At 43.8% G+C, this 22,840-nt stretch overlaps 1 protein-coding gene across 1 annotated transcript in view; it reads left to right on the top strand.

Moving 5' to 3' along the window:
- Positions 1-4,613: 4,613 nt before the first annotated feature.
- LOC142110698 (coagulation factor XI-like) overlaps positions 4,614-22,840 on the top strand; it is a 77,561-nt gene continuing 59,334 nt past the window's right edge. The window contains exons 1-3 of the mRNA XM_075193777.1: positions 4,614-4,641; positions 4,771-4,933; positions 10,977-11,089. Coding sequence (XP_075049878.1) covers positions 4,614-4,641; positions 4,771-4,933; positions 10,977-11,089 — 304 coding nt within the window. The remainder of the gene's footprint in view (positions 4,642-4,770; positions 4,934-10,976; positions 11,090-22,840) is intronic.

Genomic DNA, 22,840 nt, shown 5'->3' on the forward strand with positions numbered 1-22,840 from the left:
CTCTTGGAGCTGCTGTAATCTCCTACATGCTGTGGCTGAATGCCTGAAATGGCCTGAAATTTTACGGGCCACCGAAAGCATCTCCTGCACCTCACGGTTATTTCGTAGGAAGCTCTGCACCACCAAGTTGATGGTGTGAGCAAAACAGGGAATATGTTGGAAATCACCCAGCTGTAATGCTCGCACTATATTGTTGGCGTTATCTGAAATGACATACCCTGGGGAGAGTCCGAGTGGTATAAGCCATGCATCAATCACATCTCTCAGTTTGCGTAACAAATTGTCAGCCGTATGCCTGTTAGTGAAGCCGGTGATACAAAGAGTGGCCTGCCTGTGACAAATGTTACGTAGTGGTGTACATGCTGCTGCTGTTCCTGCTGGTGAAGGTGAATGACCAACCCAGTGGGCTGTCACAGTCATATAGTCTTTGGTTTGGCCACTTCCACTTGTCCACATATCTGTGGTTAAGTGAACAGTGGGCAGAATGGCATTTTTCAGCGCAATCTCTACATTTTTACACACTTTTTGGTATAGTTGTGGAATAGCTTTACGGGAGAAATGGTGTCGCGATGGAATTCTGTAACGCGGACACAAAACCTCAATTAACTGTGAAAAACCAGCTGCGTTTATTGTGGAGATTGGACGCAGATCTAACACTAACATTGCAGCCATGGCGTCTGTGATTCGCTTGGCGACTGGGTGACTGCTGTCATATTTGCTTCCCCTCGCAAATGATTGTTTCACAGTTAATTGCTGAAATGTAGGACTGCTCATTTTATTCACCTGCCTCTGGGATGACGATTCACCCCCAGCAGCAGCAACAGCAGCAGCAGGACTAACGCTTTCTTCAGAGGAATCAATAATAGTGCCGGAGTCATCCAGCCTTAAGTGGGATGCCGGGCTAACTCCGAGCGCTACTGAGGATATTGATGAGGATGGTGTGGTGGGTGTATTTTGTAGCCGTCGGTATGTCGGTGAGCGGAGGGTCTTAGCTGATGAGGGAGTGCTTGTATTCTTTTGGGAAGAACTTTCAGCTTTTCCCAACACTTTGCCATGAACTCTCGTTAAATGGCGTAACATAGACGAGGTTCCAAGATGGTTAAGGTCCCTCCCTCGACTGACTGTGGCTTCACATACACTACAAATGGCTATACAATTGTTGTCTGGATTTGGGTAGAAATAATTCCACACATAAGAAGTGGATTTTTTTGTTTTATGCCCAGGCATGACAATGGCCTTTTTCTTGTCACGTGCCAGAACTGCTGCCACTGGTGCAGGACTTACACAAACAACCTCATCCTCATCAACATCCTCATTAGCGCCCTCGTCGCCTACACAAATCTCCCCCTCATCCTCTTCTAATTCCAAAGTGGCATCCTCAATTTGGGTATCACCGGCTACACTCGGGCTATTAAGGCACACATCAGCAGAATGCTCACGATTAGACATCCCACTGTTGGATGGACTCTCCACAGGGATTGTTGTCATTTGTGAATCAGAGCAAATATTCTCCTGTAATGCCTCACTGGTATCTTGCAGCTCAGCTTTGACGCGTAACAGTAGTTGTGCACCAATTGTAGCCTGGGTAACTTTTTGGGATCTGCCACTAATAGCCAAAGGTGAAGGCCTCATTCTCTCTTTGCCACTGCGTGTGTAGAATGGCATGCTTGCAATTTTTTTTTTATCGTCACTTAACTTTTGCTCAGTTACACTTCTTTTTCGCTTCAATACAGTAAATTTTTTTTTGGTTTTTGTTTTTTGCACTAATTTGAAAACACTCTGTTGTTTGACATCGCCTTGGCCAGATGACGTACTGGGAACACTAACATCAGGACTGGTGACAGAACCTGGTTGCTCATTTAGATCATATGTGGACTGCTTTGAATCCATTCTGAGCGCAAACCACTGAGGAGTGCTAAAAATTATTGAGTAGATACTGCTGACAGATATGACTTTTGACAGCCAGAAATATTAATGCACAATTAGGGAGGACACCCCAAAAACACTGAGGAGTGCTAAAAATTATTGAGTAGATACTGCTGACAGATATGACTTTTGACAGCCAGAAATATTAATGCACAATTAGGGAGGACACCCCAAAAACACTGAGGAGTGCTACAAATTATTGAGTAGATACTGCTGACAGATATGACTTTTGACAGCCAGAAATATTAATGCACAATTAGGGAGGACACCCCAAAAACACTGAGGAGTGCTACAAATTATTGAGTAGATACTGCTGACAGATATGACTTTTGACAGCCAGAAATATTAATGCACAATTAGGGAGGACACCCCAAAAACACTGAGGAGTGCTAAAAATTATTGAGTAGATACTGCTGACAGATATGACTTTTGACAGCCAGAAATATTAATGCACAATTAGGGAGGACACCCCAAAAACACTGAGGAGTGCTACAAATTATTGAGTAGATACTGCTGACAGATATGACTTTTGACAGCCAGAAATATTAATGCACAATTAGGGAGGACACCCCAAAAACACTGAGGAGTGCTAAAAATTATTGAGTAGATACTGCTGACAGATATGACTTTTGACAGCCAGAAATATTAATGCACAATTAGGGAGGACACCCCAAAAACACTGAGGAGTGCTACAAATTATTGAGTAGATACTGCTGACAGATATGACTTTTGACAGCCAGAAATATTAATGCACAATTAGGGAGGACACCCCAAAAACACTGAGGAGTGCTAAAAATTATTGAGTAGATACTGCTGACAGATATGACTTTTGACAGCCAGAAATATTAATGCACAATTAGGGAGGACACCCCAAAAACACTGAGGAGTGCTACAAATTATTGAGTAGATACTGCTGACAGATATGACTTTTGACAGCCAGAAATATTAATGCACAATTAGGGAGGACACCCCAAAAACACTGAGGAGTGCTAAAAATTATTGAGTAGATACTGCTGACAGATATGACTTTTGACAGCCAGAAATATTAATGCACAATTAGGGAGGACACCCCAAAAACACTGAGGAGTGCTACAAATTATTGAGTAGATACTGCTGACAGATATGACTTTTGACAGCCAGAAATATTAATGCACAATTAGGGAGGACACCCCAAAAACACTGAGGAGTGCTAAAAATTATTGAGTAGATACTGCTGACAGATATGACTTTTGACAGCCAGAAATATTAATGCACAATTAGGGAGGACACCCCAAAAACACTGAGGAGTGCTACAAATTATTGAGTAGATACTGCTGACAGATATGACTTTTGACAGCCAGAAATATTAATGCACAATTATGGGGGACACCCCAAAAGCGCTGGGGAGTGCCAAATATGAAGAAAAAATAATAAACCTCTATCCTCCTCTCTGCACTAGCGATTTTGGTTAGAGCAATTGCAAGAACAATATGGTATTCTCTGTCCCTGCTCTAATTAGCCTATGACTACACCCTGCTCTCTCCCTCTGTCAAATGGCGATGGATTGCTGTGGAGGCGTGTATTTATAAAGTTGAAGTATCGCGAGAACCGAGTCCCGAGATCCGACGACGTCACAATGACGTTCGGCCTCGATTTGGATTCGGAATGGGCGGGAGAGTACCGAGCTGCTCAGCTCGGTACTCGGATACCCAAAGTTCGGGTGGGTTCGGTTCTCGGAGAACCGGACCCGCCCATCTCTAGTATAAACACATAGATGGTAATATTGACTGTCACTGAAACTACAGACATAACAAAACAAACGTTTAACTCTAGTTCTCCATGTGGACTGCACAGGATTTATAATAAAGAAAATGCCCCAAGTTAATGTGTCACTGTTACACTCAAAAGACAATGATCTGGTGACTTCTGCCCAAATGTTTTGTCGTCATGTCCAGCGCTCCCATTCTTACTGGTGCATACAGGGTCTTCTGTCCAGTATGCCGGATAACGCAGCTCCAGCTTGCTGTGCTTCCTAATATCCGCACACATCACTTCTTATTCCTCCACACCACAGTCCAGCCCTGAACCTCCTGTGTCACTTCTTCGGGATCCCTGCTGTGCCCATCAGCCCCAGATACACTGGGTGCAGCAGGAACAGTTGGTGCAAAAGAAATGTTCATACTCGTCTCACAGTCCATTGCTTCATCCTCACATCATCAAGTCGCACAGCTGGTTAGTAGAACTGGCGCTGCGGGACGACTCTTTCATTGTGTGGCAAATAAGAATCAGCAACATAACGTGAAGTCTTGTGTGTTACTACCTCCATTTATGTGGAAAATTATTCTAGATGTGTCTGATGATGGAACCAGACATTACCAGTCCATCTACTTCTGGGTGACTTCGATGCCGAGTTCCTGGTGATTTTGGGGTCTGTCCTTGGGCACTTTTCTCTCTTTGCTATTCATGAGTTGGTGGGGATCGTACTCTTGTTGTGGACGTTCCCTTATGACACCATTAACATTCCCTTAATGAGGCCTCGCTGCTTTGTGCTGGAACAGGTAGATGGTGGACTTAAGTCCTTTTTTGACTGCACGGCACTTGATCCAAAATTCCTGTGACATGCATTGAGTTTAGGTGCATGATGCACAGTGGAAGGTTTTATTACAGGTGACCCTTGTGTGTTACATAGCTCGGAGCGCACCGGGATAATGGCTTCTTGGGCACAGCATAGAACAGGTTTGATGTGACTATATTCAGTGATAAATGTTCTTCTGATTGGTAGGAGGTGGTATAAATGTCAGTCCTTCCGTGCCGTGTGCTGTCGCTCTACCAAATCTTCTCACATTATTGTCTCTCTCTTCATAGGGTGTCTCTCTGAATACTACAATGGCGTAGAGTTTGTGGGCAACGTGCTCTCCTTCGGCTTTGTTGGCAGTCGTGAAGAGTGTGAGGCGTCTTGTACCCGGAACCCAGGGTGCCAGTTCTACACATACTATCCTTCATCGCCCCAGACTGATCCCGGCATGCAGTGAGTTCTTGGAATATTGATTATAGGTCAATAGTTTGGCTACAAGGACACAGGTACAACTCCTCCAAAATTGGGGCAGTTTGAGCAAGATTCTAGTATCCCAGAACAATGACTTATAGCCATACACTAGACCCATATATCCGTCCTGTCTCTCCGTTGAGGGTGTACATTACAATTAGGACAGAAGTTGGTTTACATGACTAAGGTGCTTTGGGGGAATGGCTGGCCAATGCTATGAGTTGTCATTCAATTACGTCTCAGTCAGTGACTCAGTAGATATTGTAACTTTATATAGAAGTGTGCTAGCATTTGTTATTGAGTTGGAGTTAGGGACTGTTATTGGGACAATTCTTACATTTTAGGAGATTGTGAGTGGCTGGATTACGTAGAAATAACATATTGTAGATATTTATTTTAATTAGGGGTACAGTGCATCCATGTATATCAGTGCAAATGTACTGATTTCTTTCTGATAATAGGGAAATAGAGGAAATTAGATTTGTTTCTTCTGAATGCAGACCTATCAAACTAATTAAGTATTTTCCTGTGAAGTGACCAACAAAGCAGGAGGTCGTTCCCTTTTGGTCCTGTGTAGATTTTTTTCTTGTATCTTAGAACCTGTCTGAACAATGTAGGATACAAGTAATTTAGGATATCATAGAATGCTGCGAGTTTTATAAGTTAAATTGTGTTAAATGCAAGATAATATTACATCCTGAACGGGAAACACTCAATGTAAAAAGGTGTTAAACCCCTCCAGACTGATTTATGTGGAGATTGCATGAAGCATCCTGGATTGATTACATAGTAACATAGTAACATAGTTGATGAGGTTGAAAAAAGACATCAGTCCATCAAGTTCAACCTATTTTGGATCTCCTGCGATCCTGCACTTATATTTGAAATTAATCCAGAGTAGGCAACCGCCAATCTGTTTAAATTTTGAAAATCCCCCCAGACTCAATATTGCAGTCCAATTTTTACCCTATATCCACTACTATCCTTTATTTTAAATTAACGGTCATATCCCTGGATACACCTTTCCGCTAAAAATTTGTCTAACCCTTTCTTAAACATATCTATTGAATCTGCCATCACAACCTTCCCTGGCAATGAATTCCATATCTTGACTGCCCTTACTGTAAAGAACCCCTTCCTTTGCTGGTTGTGAAATTTCCTCTCCTCTAACCTTAGGGGATGACCACGTGTCCTGTGTATGGTTCTTGGGGTAAAAAGTTCCCATGAAAGCTCTCTGTATTGACCCCTAATGTATTTGTACATAGTAATCATATCTTCCCTTAGACACCTCTATTCTAAAGTAAACATACCTAAACTGGCTAACCTTTCCTCATAACTTAATGACTCCATACCCTTTATCAATTTTGTCGCCCTTCTCTGAACCCTTTCTAGTTCCAAATTATCTTTTTTATAGAGTGGTGCCCAGAACTGTACTGCATATTCAAGATGAGGTCTTACCAACGATTTATACAGTGGCAAAATTACACTGTCTTCCCTTGCATCTATGCCCCTTTTTATGCATGCCAATACTTTGTTTGCCCTTGCAGCTGCTGCTTGACATTGAGCACTATTGAGAAGTCTACTATCTACGAGCACTCCCAAATCCTTTTCCATTATAGATTCTCCCAAATTAATTCCATTTAATTTATAGATTGCGTTCTTGTTTTTGATCCCTGAATGCATAATCTTACATTTATCTGTGTAAAACCTCATATTCCATTTAGCCGCCCAATCCTCCAGTTTATTTAAGTCCCTCTGTAGATAAGCTTCATCTTGCTCTGATTTTATTACCTTACAGAGTTTAGTGTCATCTGCAAAAATAGAAACTTTACTCTCTAAACCATCACCAAGGTCATTAATAAATATATTAAAAAGGAGTGGCCCCAGCACGGAACCTTGAGGTACTCCACTTAAAACTTTTGACCAATTAGAAAATGTTCCATTTATCACAACTCTCTGTTCCTTATTCTCTAACCAGTTTTCGATCCAAGTACAAATTTTGATTTCTAGACCCAGTTCCCTTATTTTGTAAACCAACCTCTTGTGTGGCACTGTATCAAAGGCCTTTGCAAAATCTAAGTAGACCACATCTACTGTCCTGCCCTGGTCTAAGTTCCCACTAACTTCCTCGTAGAAACTAATTAGATTAGTTTGACATGACCTATCCCTCAGAAATCCATGTTGATTCCCACTAATAATCTTATTGCGTACCAAGTAATCCTGAATACTGTCCCTTAAAATACCTTCCAGTAGTTTCCCCACTATTGATGTCAGGCTTACAGGTCTATAATTCTCTGGTTGTGATCTCATCCCCTTTTTAAACAACGGCACCACATCTGCTATTCGCCAATCCCTTGGTACTGAGCCTGATGAGATTGAATCTCTGAAAATTAAGAATAGCGGTCTAGCTATTTCCGAGTTTAACTCCATAAGGACCCTTGGGTGTTTGCCATCTGGACCTGGAGCTTTATTTATCTTAATATTCTTCAGTTGCCTTTGGACTTCTTCCTCTGACAACCAAGTATTAATTAATGGTACGGTTTCATTTCCATTTTTATGTATTACTCCTACCATTTGTTCCTCTCTGGTAAATACTAAAGAAAAGAACGTGTTTAATACCTCTGCTTTTTCCTTGGTATCATTTATCAATTCACCCATCTCACTTCTTAGGGGTCCTATATTATCTTTTTTAATCCTTTTGCCATTTATATACTTAAAAAACTTTTCGGGGTTTGTCTTACTTTCTTTTGCAACGTGCCTTTCATTTTCTAATTTAGCCAATCTAATTTCCTTTTTGCATGTTTTATTACATTCCTTGTACCTACGGAAGGACTCCTCTGACCCTTCAGACTTAAACAATTTAAATGCACGTTTCTTCCTTTGCATTTCTTCCCTTACCTTTTTATTTAGCCACATTGGTTTAGACTTAATTCTTTTACATTTATTTCCCATAGGAATGAACTTATACGTGTATGTTTCCAACAACATTTTAAAGACAGCCCACATTTCTTCCGTATTTTTTCCTTCAAAGGCTTTGTCCCAGTCTATGCTCTTTATAGACTCCTTTAGCATATTAAAATTTGCCTTTTTTAAAGTTTAAAGTCCTAGTTGATCCCTTATACTGTTGTTTCTGGAAACTAATTTCAAATGAGACCATATTATGATCACTGTTTCCCAAGTGCTCCTTTACTTGAATATTTGATATTACGTCTACATTGTTTGTTATTACTAGGTCCAGTATAGTCCGGTTCCTAGTTGGTTCCTCAACTAATTGGGACATGTAATGGTCTTTTAGCGTGCTCAGAAACCTATTTCCCCTAGCTGTACCACAGGTCTCAGTACTCCAATCAATGTCCGGATAATTAAAATCCCCCATAATTAAAATTTGACCTAGTTGTGTAGCCTTTTCAATTTGCTGTAGAAGTTGGGCTTCCTCAATCGTACTAATATCTGGCGGTTTATAGCATATCCCTATCAGAAACTTCTCTGAACTTTTTCCTCCGCTGGATATTTCCACCCACAATGCCTCTATATTATCACCAATATTCTCGTATATAACTTCCTGAATACTTGGTTTTAATTCTGGCTTAATATAAAGACATACTCCTCCTCCCCTTTTATTTACCCTATCCCTCCTGAAGAGAGAATAGCCTTCCAAGTTGACTGCCCAGTCATGTGTATCATCCCACCAGGTCTCCGTAATACCTATAATATCATACTGCTCATTCATTGCTACTAGTTCTAACTCCCCCATTTTACCTGTCAGGCTTCTTGCATTTGCAAGCATACACTTAAGTCTATTGCCTCCCTTAGGTATTTCTTTTTGCTTTAAAAAGGGCCGCTCCTTATCGGCTATGCTTCCCTTTCCCCCCTCTCCACCCCCTTTACTCTTGTTAAATTCCTCCTTACTACTCTCAATGTCTATCCCATAAATACTTGCTTGCCCCTCCCCCCCGGAGCCTAGTTTAAAATCTCCTCCAACCTTCTAACCATCCTCTCCCCTAGCACTGCAGCCCCCTCCTCATTCAGATGCAATCCATCACGACAATAAAGATGGCAACTGACCGAGAAATCAGCCCAGTGCTCTAAGAATCCAAAACCCTCCTTTCTACACCAATCTTTTAGCCACGCATTAACCTCCCTAATCTCCCGCTGCCTCCCTGGACTAGCGCGTGGCACAGGTAGTATTTCCGAAAATACTACCTTGGATGTCCTTGCCTTAAGTTTGCGACCTATGTCCCTGAAATCATTCTTTAGGACACCCCTTCTTCCTCTAACTCGGTCATTGGTGCCAACATGCACCAAAACCGCTGGGTCATTCCCAGCCCCTCCCAACAATCTGTCCACCCGATCCGCAATATGCCGAGCCCGAGCACCCGGGAGATAACACACTGTTCGGCATGCACGGTCCCGGTAACAGATTGCCCTATCTACCTTCCTAATAATTGAATCCCCTACCACCACAATCTGCCTGGGTCCCTGAGTAACTTTGGTCCCCTCTATGCTGGAGAGACCATTCCCCTGGTTGCTAGAGGAAGCAGTGTCATCCAACTCTACCAATTCTGAACTGCTTTCCACAGTATCTTCATCCAATCTGGCAAATCTGCTGGGATTGCCTAGCTCAGAACTAGCCTGCCTCTTCCTCCCTCTGCTACCCCTAGTAACTGTTACCCAGCTGCCTACCTGTGCATAATCCCTGCTCAGATAACGCATCAACGGTGAGCTGTAAACTCTGCTTCAGCTTGGCAATGTCTCTCAATGTTGCAATGGTCTGCTTTAGATCAGTTACCTGGGCTTCCAAAGAGACCAATTGCTCACATTTCTCACAGAGGTATAAACCTTGGAACACTTGCTCCAAGTGTGCATACATATGACAAGATATGCATTGAGTGAGATCATCAAGTCTGCTACTACTCATCTTATTATGGCTAACCTAACTTCTTATAGCCTACAGTGAACTTTAGTACTAGCCTTTCCTAGCCACTTACCAGATTAAACCCCTTCCTGGATTCAACTCCTTACTGGAACCAACTCCACACTTTAAACAAAAACAGCACTTGAAATCAAAAAAGCAGTGAAATCACAAGCTCCAATAAAGGGGCAGGAGGCTGGATTACCTCCTGCCAGGGTATGTGTGTAAATCTGTATAACAAGGAGCTCTGTTTGACCATGTAATATAGCACTATTCCATCTGCACCTTCTGGGATCACTAGTACTACTAACTAGTTTAACTGTCCTTATTAGGACACTTGTGCTAATAAACATCACTGCTTCAAGATCCTGCTTTGACGCCTACTTACCTGCTGTAATTCTTGTGACCTATAAATTAGACCAATGTAATCCGTTATCCGGCTGTTCTGAGGTTTGGACCCAGCATCCAGTACCAACGCTCTGCCCGCTACCCTGCAGCTCTGGCCAGTGTGATAGGTCAGGGGGGAACATCCACAGCACCCTGATCTGAAGGCAAGAGGTCAGGGGTACCAGTCCATGTGTACCAGCAATGGGGTACACTAGCAGCGACATTTACCCAGAAGGAAACGGTTCTAGGCGCCGGTGAATAAGCCTAGTGGTGGCAGCAGGGGCGCAATTTGGGATAATGAAATGGGATGGTGGCAAGGAAAGCCCAGCTGGTCCCCAGCAATAATGGACAGGGGGGCATAGGAGGTCCATCCTGTCACTTTGGGCTATTGGTGTGCTCTGTGGTACATCAGCTAGATAAAGGTCAGAGTACAATGAATCCTGCTCCATCTGCATGGAGGTAAAGTTTCTGTTTACTGATCAGCATGAGTGACTCGGGATGTGGGGAGGACGATCACAGAAGTATCAGTGAGCAGCTTCCAATGACCTTTTTGATCAACCAGAAATGTTCTAACAGTCGCAAAATAAACCCTGCTCTGCATTATATGAAATGCTTTTAGGATTAGTTCTGTTGTAGCCCCCTCTTTTTATTTCTATTTATCTCTTATTCCCAATATTTCTCTTCCTCTCTATTTACACTTTACTGTTTTATCCTTCTTGTCCACAGACAGCGCTGTTATCTGCAGTACTCAACATCCCTTCCCTCTCCCACGAATATCACTGCTACGGAAGGAGCGCAGTCTGGAATGAGCCAGAGAGATTGCTGTACCGGAAGTCAATGTGAGTAACCTGGTTACTCGGCCAGATGGGTTTTCTATTTGTTTCCTAATATATATACCAGGCACTGAGTGCCCACATTTGTATATTCACATTTATGCCAGGGACAATGGAGCAATTGTGTTTGGGGGAGAAGGAAGGGAGAGGTTTTGGGGAAGGGTTGGGTAGAATGAAGGCAGAGTCCAGATGGGGAGAGGTTGGGGGGAGAAGGAAGGGAGAGGTTTTGGGGAAGGGTTGGGTAGAATGAAGGCAGAGTCCAGATGGGGAGGGGTTGGGGGGAGAAGGAAGGGAGAGGTTTTGGGGAAGGGTTGGGTAGAATGAAGGCAGAGTCCAGATGGGGGAGGGGTTGGGGGAGAAGGAAGGTTGAGTGTGGGGGTAGTCGGCTTGGGGAGATGAAAGGAAGAGGGAGAAGTGTGTGGGGGGGCTTTTGTGTAGGTCTTGGCTTACTCTTTAGTTCCCTTTCGTTTCAAAGGATTGACCAGTTCCTATTAGAGATGTTCACTAACCCCCATGTTTTGGTTTTGGTTTTGGATCTGGATTAAGTTCGTGTTTTGGTTTTGGTTTTTGCAAAACCTCCAAATTTAAGAGAGCTTGTACACGAGAGATACACTGCGCTTTAGAAGAATAATAGAGAGGAGGCCCTGAGGCAGGATGATAAATATGTCCAGATTAAAGAACAGCTAAGAGACCTGAGAAAACAAATTTTTGATTGAAAAAGTAACTTTATTTGTATGAAGGTACTAAAAACACACATTACATTGCATTCAAGTGTACGCAGTACACTGTAAAGTATAATCATTCATACATTTAGTACAATACAAGGCATAAAGTACAAGATATGGCATCCTACACTATACATCGAGTACTGCATTAACCATGCAAACTCAAACAATATAACATTTAAAAAAACAATGGATGTGAGGGGGAGGTAGGTGAGATGGGTAGGATGGGGAAGTCACAAGCCCAAAGCTTTATTGGGGACAGACACAAATATAGGGAAGGGTGCATAAATAAGGTATGACATTGAATAACACTTCAAACAGTGATAGTGGAATGGGTTGGAGGGTGTAAGGGAGGGGAAGCACAAGCCAAAGGTTTTAATGATAAAAAAACACACATAGGGAGGAGAAGGAGAGGAGGGAGGCAACAATCAATCATCTTCCTCTTCCTCAGGACTGTCAAGGGTGTTATAGTCTCTTAGCATGCTGTGGATCAGCCTGTGACAGTCCTGGATGGTCATCTTCTCCCGCTTTAAGATGAGGCGATTCCTGGCAAGCCACATAGTATCCTTAAAACAGTTCATAAGATGCCAGGCCTCCTGGATTACCCCAATGGTGTGGACCCAGGAAATAATCCATAAAATACCGAATGGTATGAAAGGCAAGTCCTGGGCACACTGTCCTTGTGTTCATGTTCCAAGGCATCCAACAGTGCCTGTGCAGTGGGGCAGTCCCAAAAAATACGCTGTGCTGTTTCCCTTCTGGTGATACAAAAGGGGCAGTGGACATATCGGCACAGGTTCTGGGAGTGCATGAATGTTCTGAGAGGCAGACCCCCCTGGATAGCCATCCATGCAATGTCTTTGTGCCAATTAGTCAGCCTCTTAGAGGCCACATTCTCTCACACATGTTTTGCTGTAGCAACAGGGAGCCCTGGAACAGACTCCAGCTTTGATGAACTTGTGGACAGTTTTTGGCTTCCACAAGTCTGGTTTAAGTCCCTCCAGATGGTGCTCTCTCACAAATTGTCCAACATCCAGGTAAAACCAAGGTGTAGTCCAGTTGTAAAGGAAGGAGCTGTCCCACTCTGTCCATTTTGGAGTCCCAGATAAAGTGGAAGACTGTCCTCATGATGGTCTTGCAAACGACAACAAGACATGGCAAAGCTTGGGCCTTGTACTGCAGAACGGGACGAATCTCGTTGCGCAACACCAGTGCTTTCCCTTCGATGGTGAGGTCTCTGAGGCTCCACAGGCCAATCTTTTGTCTGACTGTTGCCAGTCTCTCTTCCCAACACTTCAGGGCCGCCTCCGCTCCACTAAAACTCCAAGAATTTTGATGAAGTCCAACTTGATTGTGAAGGGAAATGCAGTGGGGGATGACAGGTGCCACTGTCCGAACAACATCGCCTCTGACTTCCCAAGGTTGACCTTTGACCCTGAAACTCGAGGAAGTTCTCGCAGGTCTAGACGAGTGCTGTCACCAAATGCTGGTCAGAGCAGAAGACAGTGACGTCATCCATGTAGAGAGAACACTTCGCCTCTAGTAGGTCTGGACCTGGTGCAGTGATGCCTCTTATCTCTGGATTTCGCCTCATGCACATCACGAAGAGCTCTATACAACAAACAAAAAGAAGAGGTTAAACTTCTGCCTCACAGCACTGGGGTCATGAGTTCAATTCCCGACCATGGCCTTATCTGTGTGGAATTTGTATGTTCTCCCTGTGTTAGCGTGGGTTTCATCGGGTGCTCCGATTTCCTTCCACACTCCAAAAAACATACTTGTAGGTTAATTGGCTGCTATCAAAATTGACCTGTGTGTGTGTGTATATTAGGGAATTTAGACTGTAAGCTCCAATGGGGCAGGGACTGATGTGAATGAGTTCTCTGTACAGAGCTGTGGAATCAGTGGCACTATATAAATAAATGGTGATGATGATGATGATGAAAGAGGGCAGATTTGTCTGACCCCAGACATTATGGAAAAGGGATCAGTCTTCCAGCCATTCACCAACACCGAGCTGTAAAAATCAAGGTACATCAGGTTAACATAAGAACAAAACATATCACCCAATCCAAACCTGCACAGAACCTTACGCATAAAATCATGAGAAACACGATCAAAGGCCTTCTCCAGATCAAGAATGACCAGGGCCACGTGTGCATGGTGATCTTTGATGTAATGGATCGTGTCCCTCAGCAGCACAAGGCTGTCTGCGATCCTGCGACCAGGAATGCCACAAGTCTGATCCGGATGAACAATCTGCCCAATGACAACCTTTCGTCTGTTGGCTAGTACCTTGGTGAGGATCTTGTAGTCCACATTCAGGAAAGAGATGGGACACCATTTTTCAAGGTCACATCTCTCCCCCTTGCGCTTATACAAGATCATAATCATTCCATCTCTCAGAGTAGGAGGCATTCTGCCCTCCACCACCATCTCCTCATACAGCTCAAGCAGGTCCGGGCCAATAAGGTCCCACACGCTACTGTCACGGAATTTAAGAGATGGCTGCTAACCGGTATTAGTGCAACTGAATAGGAAGGTTTGGTGTCTAATGTACCCCCGGTATTCACCAGGGACCCCCGCAAGGGAGTTTGGGCTTAGCTGCAGAGGGTACGCAAGTCGCGGTTCTGCAAGACAGTCACCGGTGTAGTGACAGTAGTAGACAGGCGTAATCAGGCAGTCCAGGTCAAAGCCAAACGAGCGGTGTAGTATACAGGGAGGTTCCAGAGAGAAGTCAGGTCAAGCCAAATTGTCAAACCAGCCGGGCAGCGAGGTACCAAAATGAAACACAGGATAATAGTAACAGGAATCCGAATCGGAATCAAAGAACACTGGATCAAAAGTTCTAGAAGCGCTGGAGCAGAAGTAAACCAATACTCTGACACCCAACATGTGTCAGAGGGTGCTTAATATACCATATGGTGCATCCTGATTGGGTGTTGAAGATTTGGCGGTCAGCCACACTGATCGCTGACTGGTGAGCGGAGATATCGTCCCGCTGCTAGGCAAGGGGACGCGACTGACGAGAAAGTGCAGGCGTCTGTCTCCTGCACCAAGTGCCAGAGTGAAGACGGCTCCTGACAGCTACAAAGAGCTCCATTGGGAGACCATCACTGCCTGGGGTCCTACCTGGCCTAAAGGATCTATCGACAGAGTGCAGCTCCCCCAACATCAGGAGGGTGTCCATGGCTTTTTTACCTGCAGGATCAATAGTGTTAGTGTTAGACAGGAATTATTGAGAAGCATCAGTGTCGATTGTCTTAGGGGAGTAGAGGTTGCTGTAGTAGTCCCATGACGCCCTGTTTCCCCTTTCTGGGAATGCCGGACTCGTCCTGCAGCTGAGTCAGGGGGTGTGGCCGGAGTGAAGTTTTGTGAAAAAGAAAGAGTTACATTTCTCACCCTTTTCCATGTTCTCCACATTGGAACGGAAGAACGATGCGCCTGGACTCCTCCTCGAAGTGCCTTTTCAGGCTCCCCTTGGCCTCCACCAGATCATCCTTCATGTCCCAGCCGCGAAGTTGGAGATCCAACAGGAACTACAGCTGATGCTGCAGCCTCCTGAAGTTTCTCTTCCGCTCACACGCCTGTTGTTTTCCCTTAGCCTAAAAGAAACTGCAAATCTTGACCTTAACATATTCCCACCAGTTAGACACACAGTCAAAATACAAATTGTTGTTTCTCCAAGTGATGTAGGCATCCCTCAGCTCCTCCAACATATCCTCCCTCTCCAGCAGAGCACAATTCACAATTCAAAATGTTGTGCTGAATCATGTGCATCATCCTTGGGTCTCTTAGAAAAGCTTAGTTTTTTCCTAGCAGTAGTAGCCTGAGAAACTGAAGGAGGGGGCGCCGTTGTGTCATGTACCACTTGAGCTGTCAGCTTGCTCACCAGTAGCTCATTGCATCTCTTGAAATCTGGGCAGTTTGAAATAAAGTGAAGACATAGATCTTAAACCTAGGATCAAGCATAGTCACCAAAATGTATTGATACAGTTTTCAGAAGTTGATAACTCTTTGATCCTGGCAAAGCGATTAAAGTACTTAATCTACAAGTCCGACAAATTTAGCGTAATTTCTTTGTTTCATCCCTTCCTTCAATTTTTCAAAGTGCTTTTCCAAAAGTGTAATTAAGGGAATCACTTTGCTCAAGCTATCAGTGTTTGAAATCCGTTCACAGGTGACTACTTTGAATCGTTTCAGCACCTTGCACAACACGGAAAGTAATCTCCACTGTGCTGGACTAAAATACATTCCCCAATGTCATGGCTTGTGCAGTAAGCGTGGATACCTTTTCGCTTTTCTCCATCCTCACAAGCATATAAAGTGTTGAACTCCACCTTGTTACCACCTCTTGCTTCAGTTGGTGGCAGGGCAAAATAAATTGTTCTTGCAGCTGCTGCAATCTCCTACATGCTGCTGCAGAATGCAGAAAATGTCCCGAATTTTTTCTCCTGCACGTCCCTGTCATTTACCAAACAGCTCTGTAACACCAAGCAGATTGTGTGAGCAAAACAGGGAATGTGACACAATTCCTCCTGCTGTAATGCTCTCGCAATATTGGTGGCGTTATCATAAATAACACATCTCAGGAGAGTCTAAACGGGATAAGCCGTGTAGCAATGACATCCCTTAGTTTTTCCAACAGGTTGTCGGCTGTATGCCTCTTAGTGTAGCCAGTGATACACAAATGTAGGATACCACTTTGTATTTGCAACAGGATGAGGGTGATATCATTCTGGGATGTCTCACGCTGGTCTGACCACATACTAATGATCTACTTGTTTTTTTGGTTTGTTTTTAAAACATATTTGATTAGAATTTTTGCAGCATTTTTACAGTATAAAGATAAAATTGTATGAAACAACCTATGGTTAGAGAACCAAACATTTGAGGTTAGAGGAAAGAAAGAAAGGGATAGAGAGAGAGGAAGAGAAGCGAGGACTAGAAGTGTAAAGAAGGACGTATTCGTCCAGAGTGCTTCTAGGCACTTGATCCGTAGTAAGGGAGCCATTGGCTCCAAATGGCATGAAATTTGTTGGGGCGGTCATTAATGATACTCATGAGATACTCACATCGATAAGTCTGCCAGACCCTAATCGTCACTTCAGGAAGAGCAGGGAGCTCAGGTGATTTCTAGGCAGCTGCTATCGCGCACTTTGTCGGCATTGAATATATGGCCCACTAGTGCCATTGTTTATTTATCAACGTCCGTTACCAGTCCATGTAGGATGGAAGGGACAAGGAGGTAGTAGCATGGAGGTAACGTTTCGGATCAGATTATGAATAATTTGCTAGAACCTCACGATCTTGGGGCACGTTTGCGAAATGTGATGACGTTACCGTCAAGTTCACAGAGCCTCCAGCAGAGCTTAGAGGAAGCAGGTGATATGGCTTGTTGGTGACTGGGGACCAAGTACCAGCTATAAAGTAGTTTATATGAATTCTCTTTAGTGCGCACATAGGGGCACATAGTGCTCTTAGCTGATCTTGGACCATCGTCTATGGCCAGCTCCTAGCACAACTCTTCTTCCCATTTCAATTCGCAGTGATCTTTGGTTGGTTGACGAAATGCCACCAGTACACAATAATAGGTGGATATCAAGCCTTTAGGGGGGGATTTGCTCATACAGAAGGACTGTATTGCTGAGAGTTGATAAAGCAGCTGAAATGCAGGCGTAGATGAAGATATTGGTAATAACGGTCATGGTATATGCTAAAACGTTATTGGAGGTCTACAACTTATGGAAAAATTTGCATGGGCGCTATAACTGGGAGAAACTGAAGACCCTGTTTGGACCAATGCTTAAAGTTGGTGTGTTGCAGCCTAGGGGAAAAAAGTGGGGTTATCTCAAAGGGGGAACATAATATCAGGATTCTTTGGATTCTTCAGTAGATTGAATGCTATAGTCCCAGATCTAAAAAGAAAAGCGGGTTATGAATGAGAGTAGGGGGAGGGGTGGGTGGTGCTTAAGAGATATCCACAGTAGAGTGTAGGGGGAAAGTAAATGCAGAAGATTGTCGACCAATAGTCTCGATGCAGATGGTGAGTGAAATAGAACCAGCTGAGTGAGTTGAGTGGCCACATAATATTTAGAAATGTTTGGGACCCCAGACCCCTGTCCGGTCCTGGCAGCAGAGTGTAGAGGCTTGTACTCTGGGGCATCTACCTCACCAAACAAAATGGGCAATCTGTTTCTGCAGGATCTGAAATGTTAGGGAAGGAACTTAAACCAGCAAAGTCTGGAACAATTAGAGAATCTTTGGGAACAGATGTTTGTGTTAATTTTAAAGTTGGATACCACGCAATATGTAGAGAGTTTGGTCTGAATGGAAGGGAGGCCTGTAATGGTGGTTGTCAAAAGGATGTCATACACATACATGTAAATTATGCAAAACATGTAAAACTTTGTAGTTAAAAGACTCGCCTGGATCCCAGTGATGGCTGGATTATTACGGATACAGGGCAAAGAGCAGAGGGGAGAGCAGGCAGCAGTGTCGAGTGCTGTTTGCAATATTAAAGGGAGGTGATGCAGCCCCAATGATAGGAACACTAGCTGGGTGATTAAAATAAAGGGATGCCAGGCTGCATAAAAATCAGCCTCTGAATCCCATGGCAGCAAGGGTGGCCCCCATAAAAAGTCAGGAGACCCTGTCAAAGGCCTTTATGGCATCGAAGGACACTACCAGAGCAGGAGTCCAGCAATGATTATCTGCATTGATTAAGTCAATGGCCTGTCTTGTGTTGCCAGCCACCTAACATGTAGGGAAAAATTTGACCTGGTCCGGATGGACCAATGGCGGGGATCCCCAATATAAGCTTATTGGCGAGTAGCTTAGTGAGCTTTAAGTCCACATTCAAAAGCAAAATCGGCCGATAGCTCTCGCAGCGACTAGAATCACTTCCCTCTTTGGCAATAACAATAATGTCTGCTCTGGTGGGCTCCTCTCAAGTTTCTTTCACCTGAGAATCGCATTAATGAGGGGGAGAAGCATAGGTGTGAGAACAGGGGCAAATTTCTTGTATACAGCCATAAAACCGCTGAATTCCTAAGGGATTTAATGGTGTTCTTGATCTCCTTAGCTGTGACATCAGCGTACAGCGCTATTATCTGAGCTTGAGAAAGCATTGGAGGTAGTCGGTTTTCTGAGAGTATATGGAGTCTAGAGGGTCGATAGACGGAGGGAGGTTATATAGTGAGATATAATAGGAGCGGAAACTGTTAGCTATGTCGATGGGGTTTTAAAGATACAGTTGGGCTGGGTCCTTGATGGCCACTATACGGTTGCACTTATTTTGGAATTTGCGAGGAAGTAACTTACCTGCCTTATCTCCTTTTTCATAAAAACACTGTGTTAGGATTCGTAGTGAATTCAGGGCACAGCAATAGCAGTAGAGAAACCAAGTGTCTTTATTTAGGCAAAATATGTAAACAAGAATTCAGTTCATGGAATATGCTGATTTCAGGTAGCAGAATAGACAGGTATATTCCAATACACAAGTATGAGCAGGTGTGATGATTGGCAGGAATACTCCAATACACAAGTATGAGCAGGTGTGATGATTGGCAGGAATACTCCAATACACAAGTATGAGCAGGTGTGATGATTGGCAGGAATACTCCAATACACAAGTATGAGCAGGTGTGATGATTGGCAGGAATAGTCTACAGAAGCAACAGGTTCCAAGAAATGATTCAAATGGCAAATACAGTTCAAAATGCAGGAACAAGTAGATTAAGTTACCCAATTGCAAGGAGGCATGAGGCACCAGATTAGGGAGGCCAGGGAACACGATTCCAGTTAGCCAGAGGCAGGAGGCAGTCCAGGAAGGCATGACTAGCTGAGTCCACTGACCAGTCAGAGGTCAAGGCAACAAGCGTACAAGCAGAATCCAGCAGCCAGACAGAGGTCAGGGCAACAGGCAAATAAGTAGAGTCCGGTAATCAGGCAGAGGTCCAGAACAGGAGATCAGACAGCAATGAAGCAAACTGCAACAGGGTATAAACAGGCGACAAACAGCAGCCCGGTATGAACAATGAACTGCACAGAACACAGTGTTAGGAACCCCTCCAGCCAGTACATCAAAACCCGGAGTCTGCTCTGAAGTCAGGTGTTCACTGGAGCCCCTAGTGGTGGGGACAGACTTGGCCGCAGACAACAGAGAGAGAACCCAGCAATAGAATCAAACGGCAGAGTGAAATCCAGGCAAGGGTCGAGCAGCAGAAAACGAATCCAAGAACGAGCCGAGGTCAGACGTCACAGGCAATACAACAGGGTCCAGAAACAAGCCAGGGGTCATACACGGGAGATCAGGTCGAGCAAAAACAATCAAGGAGCAGAAACAGGAACAGGGAGCCTAGCTACACTGGGAGCTATAGCTGGCAGTGAGGCTCTGTCCTCACTGCCTTAAATAGTGAGGAACACCAATAGGAGTAGAGTGCCAGCGAGACTCCTCTCTGAATCTCAATAATACCTATAGCCTGTTAGAAATTAGCCATTGCTAAGTTGTTAGCCAGTGTGGGTTGTTACAAATGCATATGCAGATAATAAAGAAAGGTAACAACAAAAAGAGTCTAAATACCTCTGCGCGCATGCGCCCGACGGTGGGACCACTGGCCGGGCGCTGTGGCAGACGAGGCAGAGCTTAACTCCTACAGGAGAGGTGCAAAGTTCAGGGGCAATCAGTCCTAACACACTTTAAATAGGCGCTAATGATAAACACTTATATATGATATATAGTCTTTATATTCCAGGGAAAATGTTTACATCAATGAAGTGTTCTCACAGAAATAGTTCATCACAATATAAGGGATTTCTTTCCTGTAAATATTTTCACTCCTCTTCCACATTCATAGCATCAAGGCATATAGAGGGAAAGAAGAAAACATGGAAAATCCCATAGTGTGTTATCCTTTATAAAAACATTTATTGGAAGTACATAGTGCATATAAAAACAGAAAAGAGCATGGATCCTTGCAATCTCTGTTACTACAGGAGTGAGTCTATATGTGATTTTATCCCCTCCAGAGGGTGGAAATATTATACCAGTAAGAAGACATTTATTCCATCTCTCCTTGGACTGCTATGGGACATTCAGACTACCTAGGGCTCCCAGGATACAGACAAGCAGCAACCGAGCTAAAGAAACCAGCAGCCACAGGTGGTGACAAGAACACGTAGGAGAGAGCAGAACAGTCTGACAGCTGTCCTGATGGAGACTGTCCCGCTTAGTCAGGATTTGACTGCAAGAACAGTTGGGAGTTTGGTACTTTGACTGCTACAATAGGTGTGGGGCTGTACTATCCATCGAGAGCAGGGCCATCTTTTCCATTGGGCACGATGGGCAGGTGCCCGGGGGCCCCACGTGCAAGGGGGCCCCATAGGCAAGGCTCTTAAGAAGAATATATAAGCCTGCAAAAAAAAATCCTGCAAAAGAAAAACTTCAAGGGTCACTGAGCGAGTACATTTAAAAAAAGCAGTGCATCGGGGCCCCTATATATATATATATATATATATATATATATATATATATATATATATAGGGCCCTGATGCACTGCTTTGCCCGGGGGCCCGTAATGTTGTTAAGAGGGCCTGATCGAGAGGTGACCAGTTCAAAGACCCTATTATATGTGCAGATCGCCAGCTGGCTCTGGTAGGCAGACAATTTATACCTTTACAACCCATGCAACCCAGGATCCATGCACTTTTCTGTTTTTATATGCACTATGTACTTCCAATAAATGTTTTTATAAAGGATAACACATTTAATCTCCATCTGAAAATGTGTAGAAGGCGGCATAATGTCAATGTATACCATCACAGCTGATTGATGAGACCAGGGTATCGAGGCGACGGCTGCTGAGGTCAGAGCCCGGGTTGCGCGAGCATCGACAAAGAGCATATCTAATCTGCAGTATGTCCCGGGTGGCACTGAATAATGTGGATAGGTTCTATCGTTGGAGTATAAGTTCTGCCATGTGTCATAGAGATTGGTTTTTGGAGAGCAAGGATTGCAATTAGGATCTCTCGCGAACATTCTGACTGCTGCATGGTATGGATTGTAAGCGGTCCTGTGACTGGATCACCTATAAGTAACTTATGGTATAAATGTATTTAAAGGAAATAGCTCAGGGCGCTTATTTATATAATTGCAAAATTACTTATTTTTGATATTGTGTATATTTTGGTATAGGAAATCCTTATTTTTGAAACCAGGGACGAAAATTAGTTTTTTTTCTGTTTAACCTTGCTAGAGGAAATGCATTATTCCTGATATATATCTGATACAGTAAGCCCTTGTTTAGAAAGTCTTTTGTATATCTTGGTGTAAGGAAATGCCTTGTTTGGGGTTTGCATTTTTTTTATCCCCGGGAATTCTTTTCTTTGGAGGAAATGTGTATTCTGCAACTGTTGGAAGAAAGCACACATGCTAATCTCATGTTAGTTAGACCTTTTGACGTGAGTGTCCAATACCCCTTAAGGGAAAAGAAGGGGTAATTAGACTTGCTGTCAGATGTACACTGTGTCCAAAATAAGACGCAGGGAATCACAGCAAGGTTTTAGGAAATCACAGATCATAGATAAGCATAAAAATTGTTAGCTTTGCATTACATGTAAATCCATGTTTGGGTAAACAGGTTGCATCCTGATTCTAAAAATAGCCTGTAAGGCTGTGTCTAAAACTGTATAAAAAGAGAGCCCTTGTAAACTGAAATTTATCATTCTGATGTTCCATCTGACCTGGCCACTGATACCTTTAATCAGTGGAACTGTCTTTGTCAGGACACTTGAGCGAAATAAACATCACTTTATGCTTCAAGACTCTGCTTGACAACTTCTTCAATATTGCTGTAATCCTGTGACCTACAGATTAGACTCAAAATGTAATGCGTTTCTGGCTGTCTAAGGCTTGGACCCAGTTTTCCAGTACCAACTCTCTGCCCGCTACCCAGGCACTCTGGCCAGTGTGAAAGGCCAGGGGGAGCCATCCACAGCACCCTGATCCATAGTAAGTGGTCTGGGGTACCA

This window comes from Mixophyes fleayi, chromosome 1, assembly GCF_038048845.1.
Source record: "Mixophyes fleayi isolate aMixFle1 chromosome 1, aMixFle1.hap1, whole genome shotgun sequence".
Classification (NCBI taxonomy): domain Eukaryota; kingdom Metazoa; phylum Chordata; class Amphibia; order Anura; family Limnodynastidae; genus Mixophyes; species Mixophyes fleayi.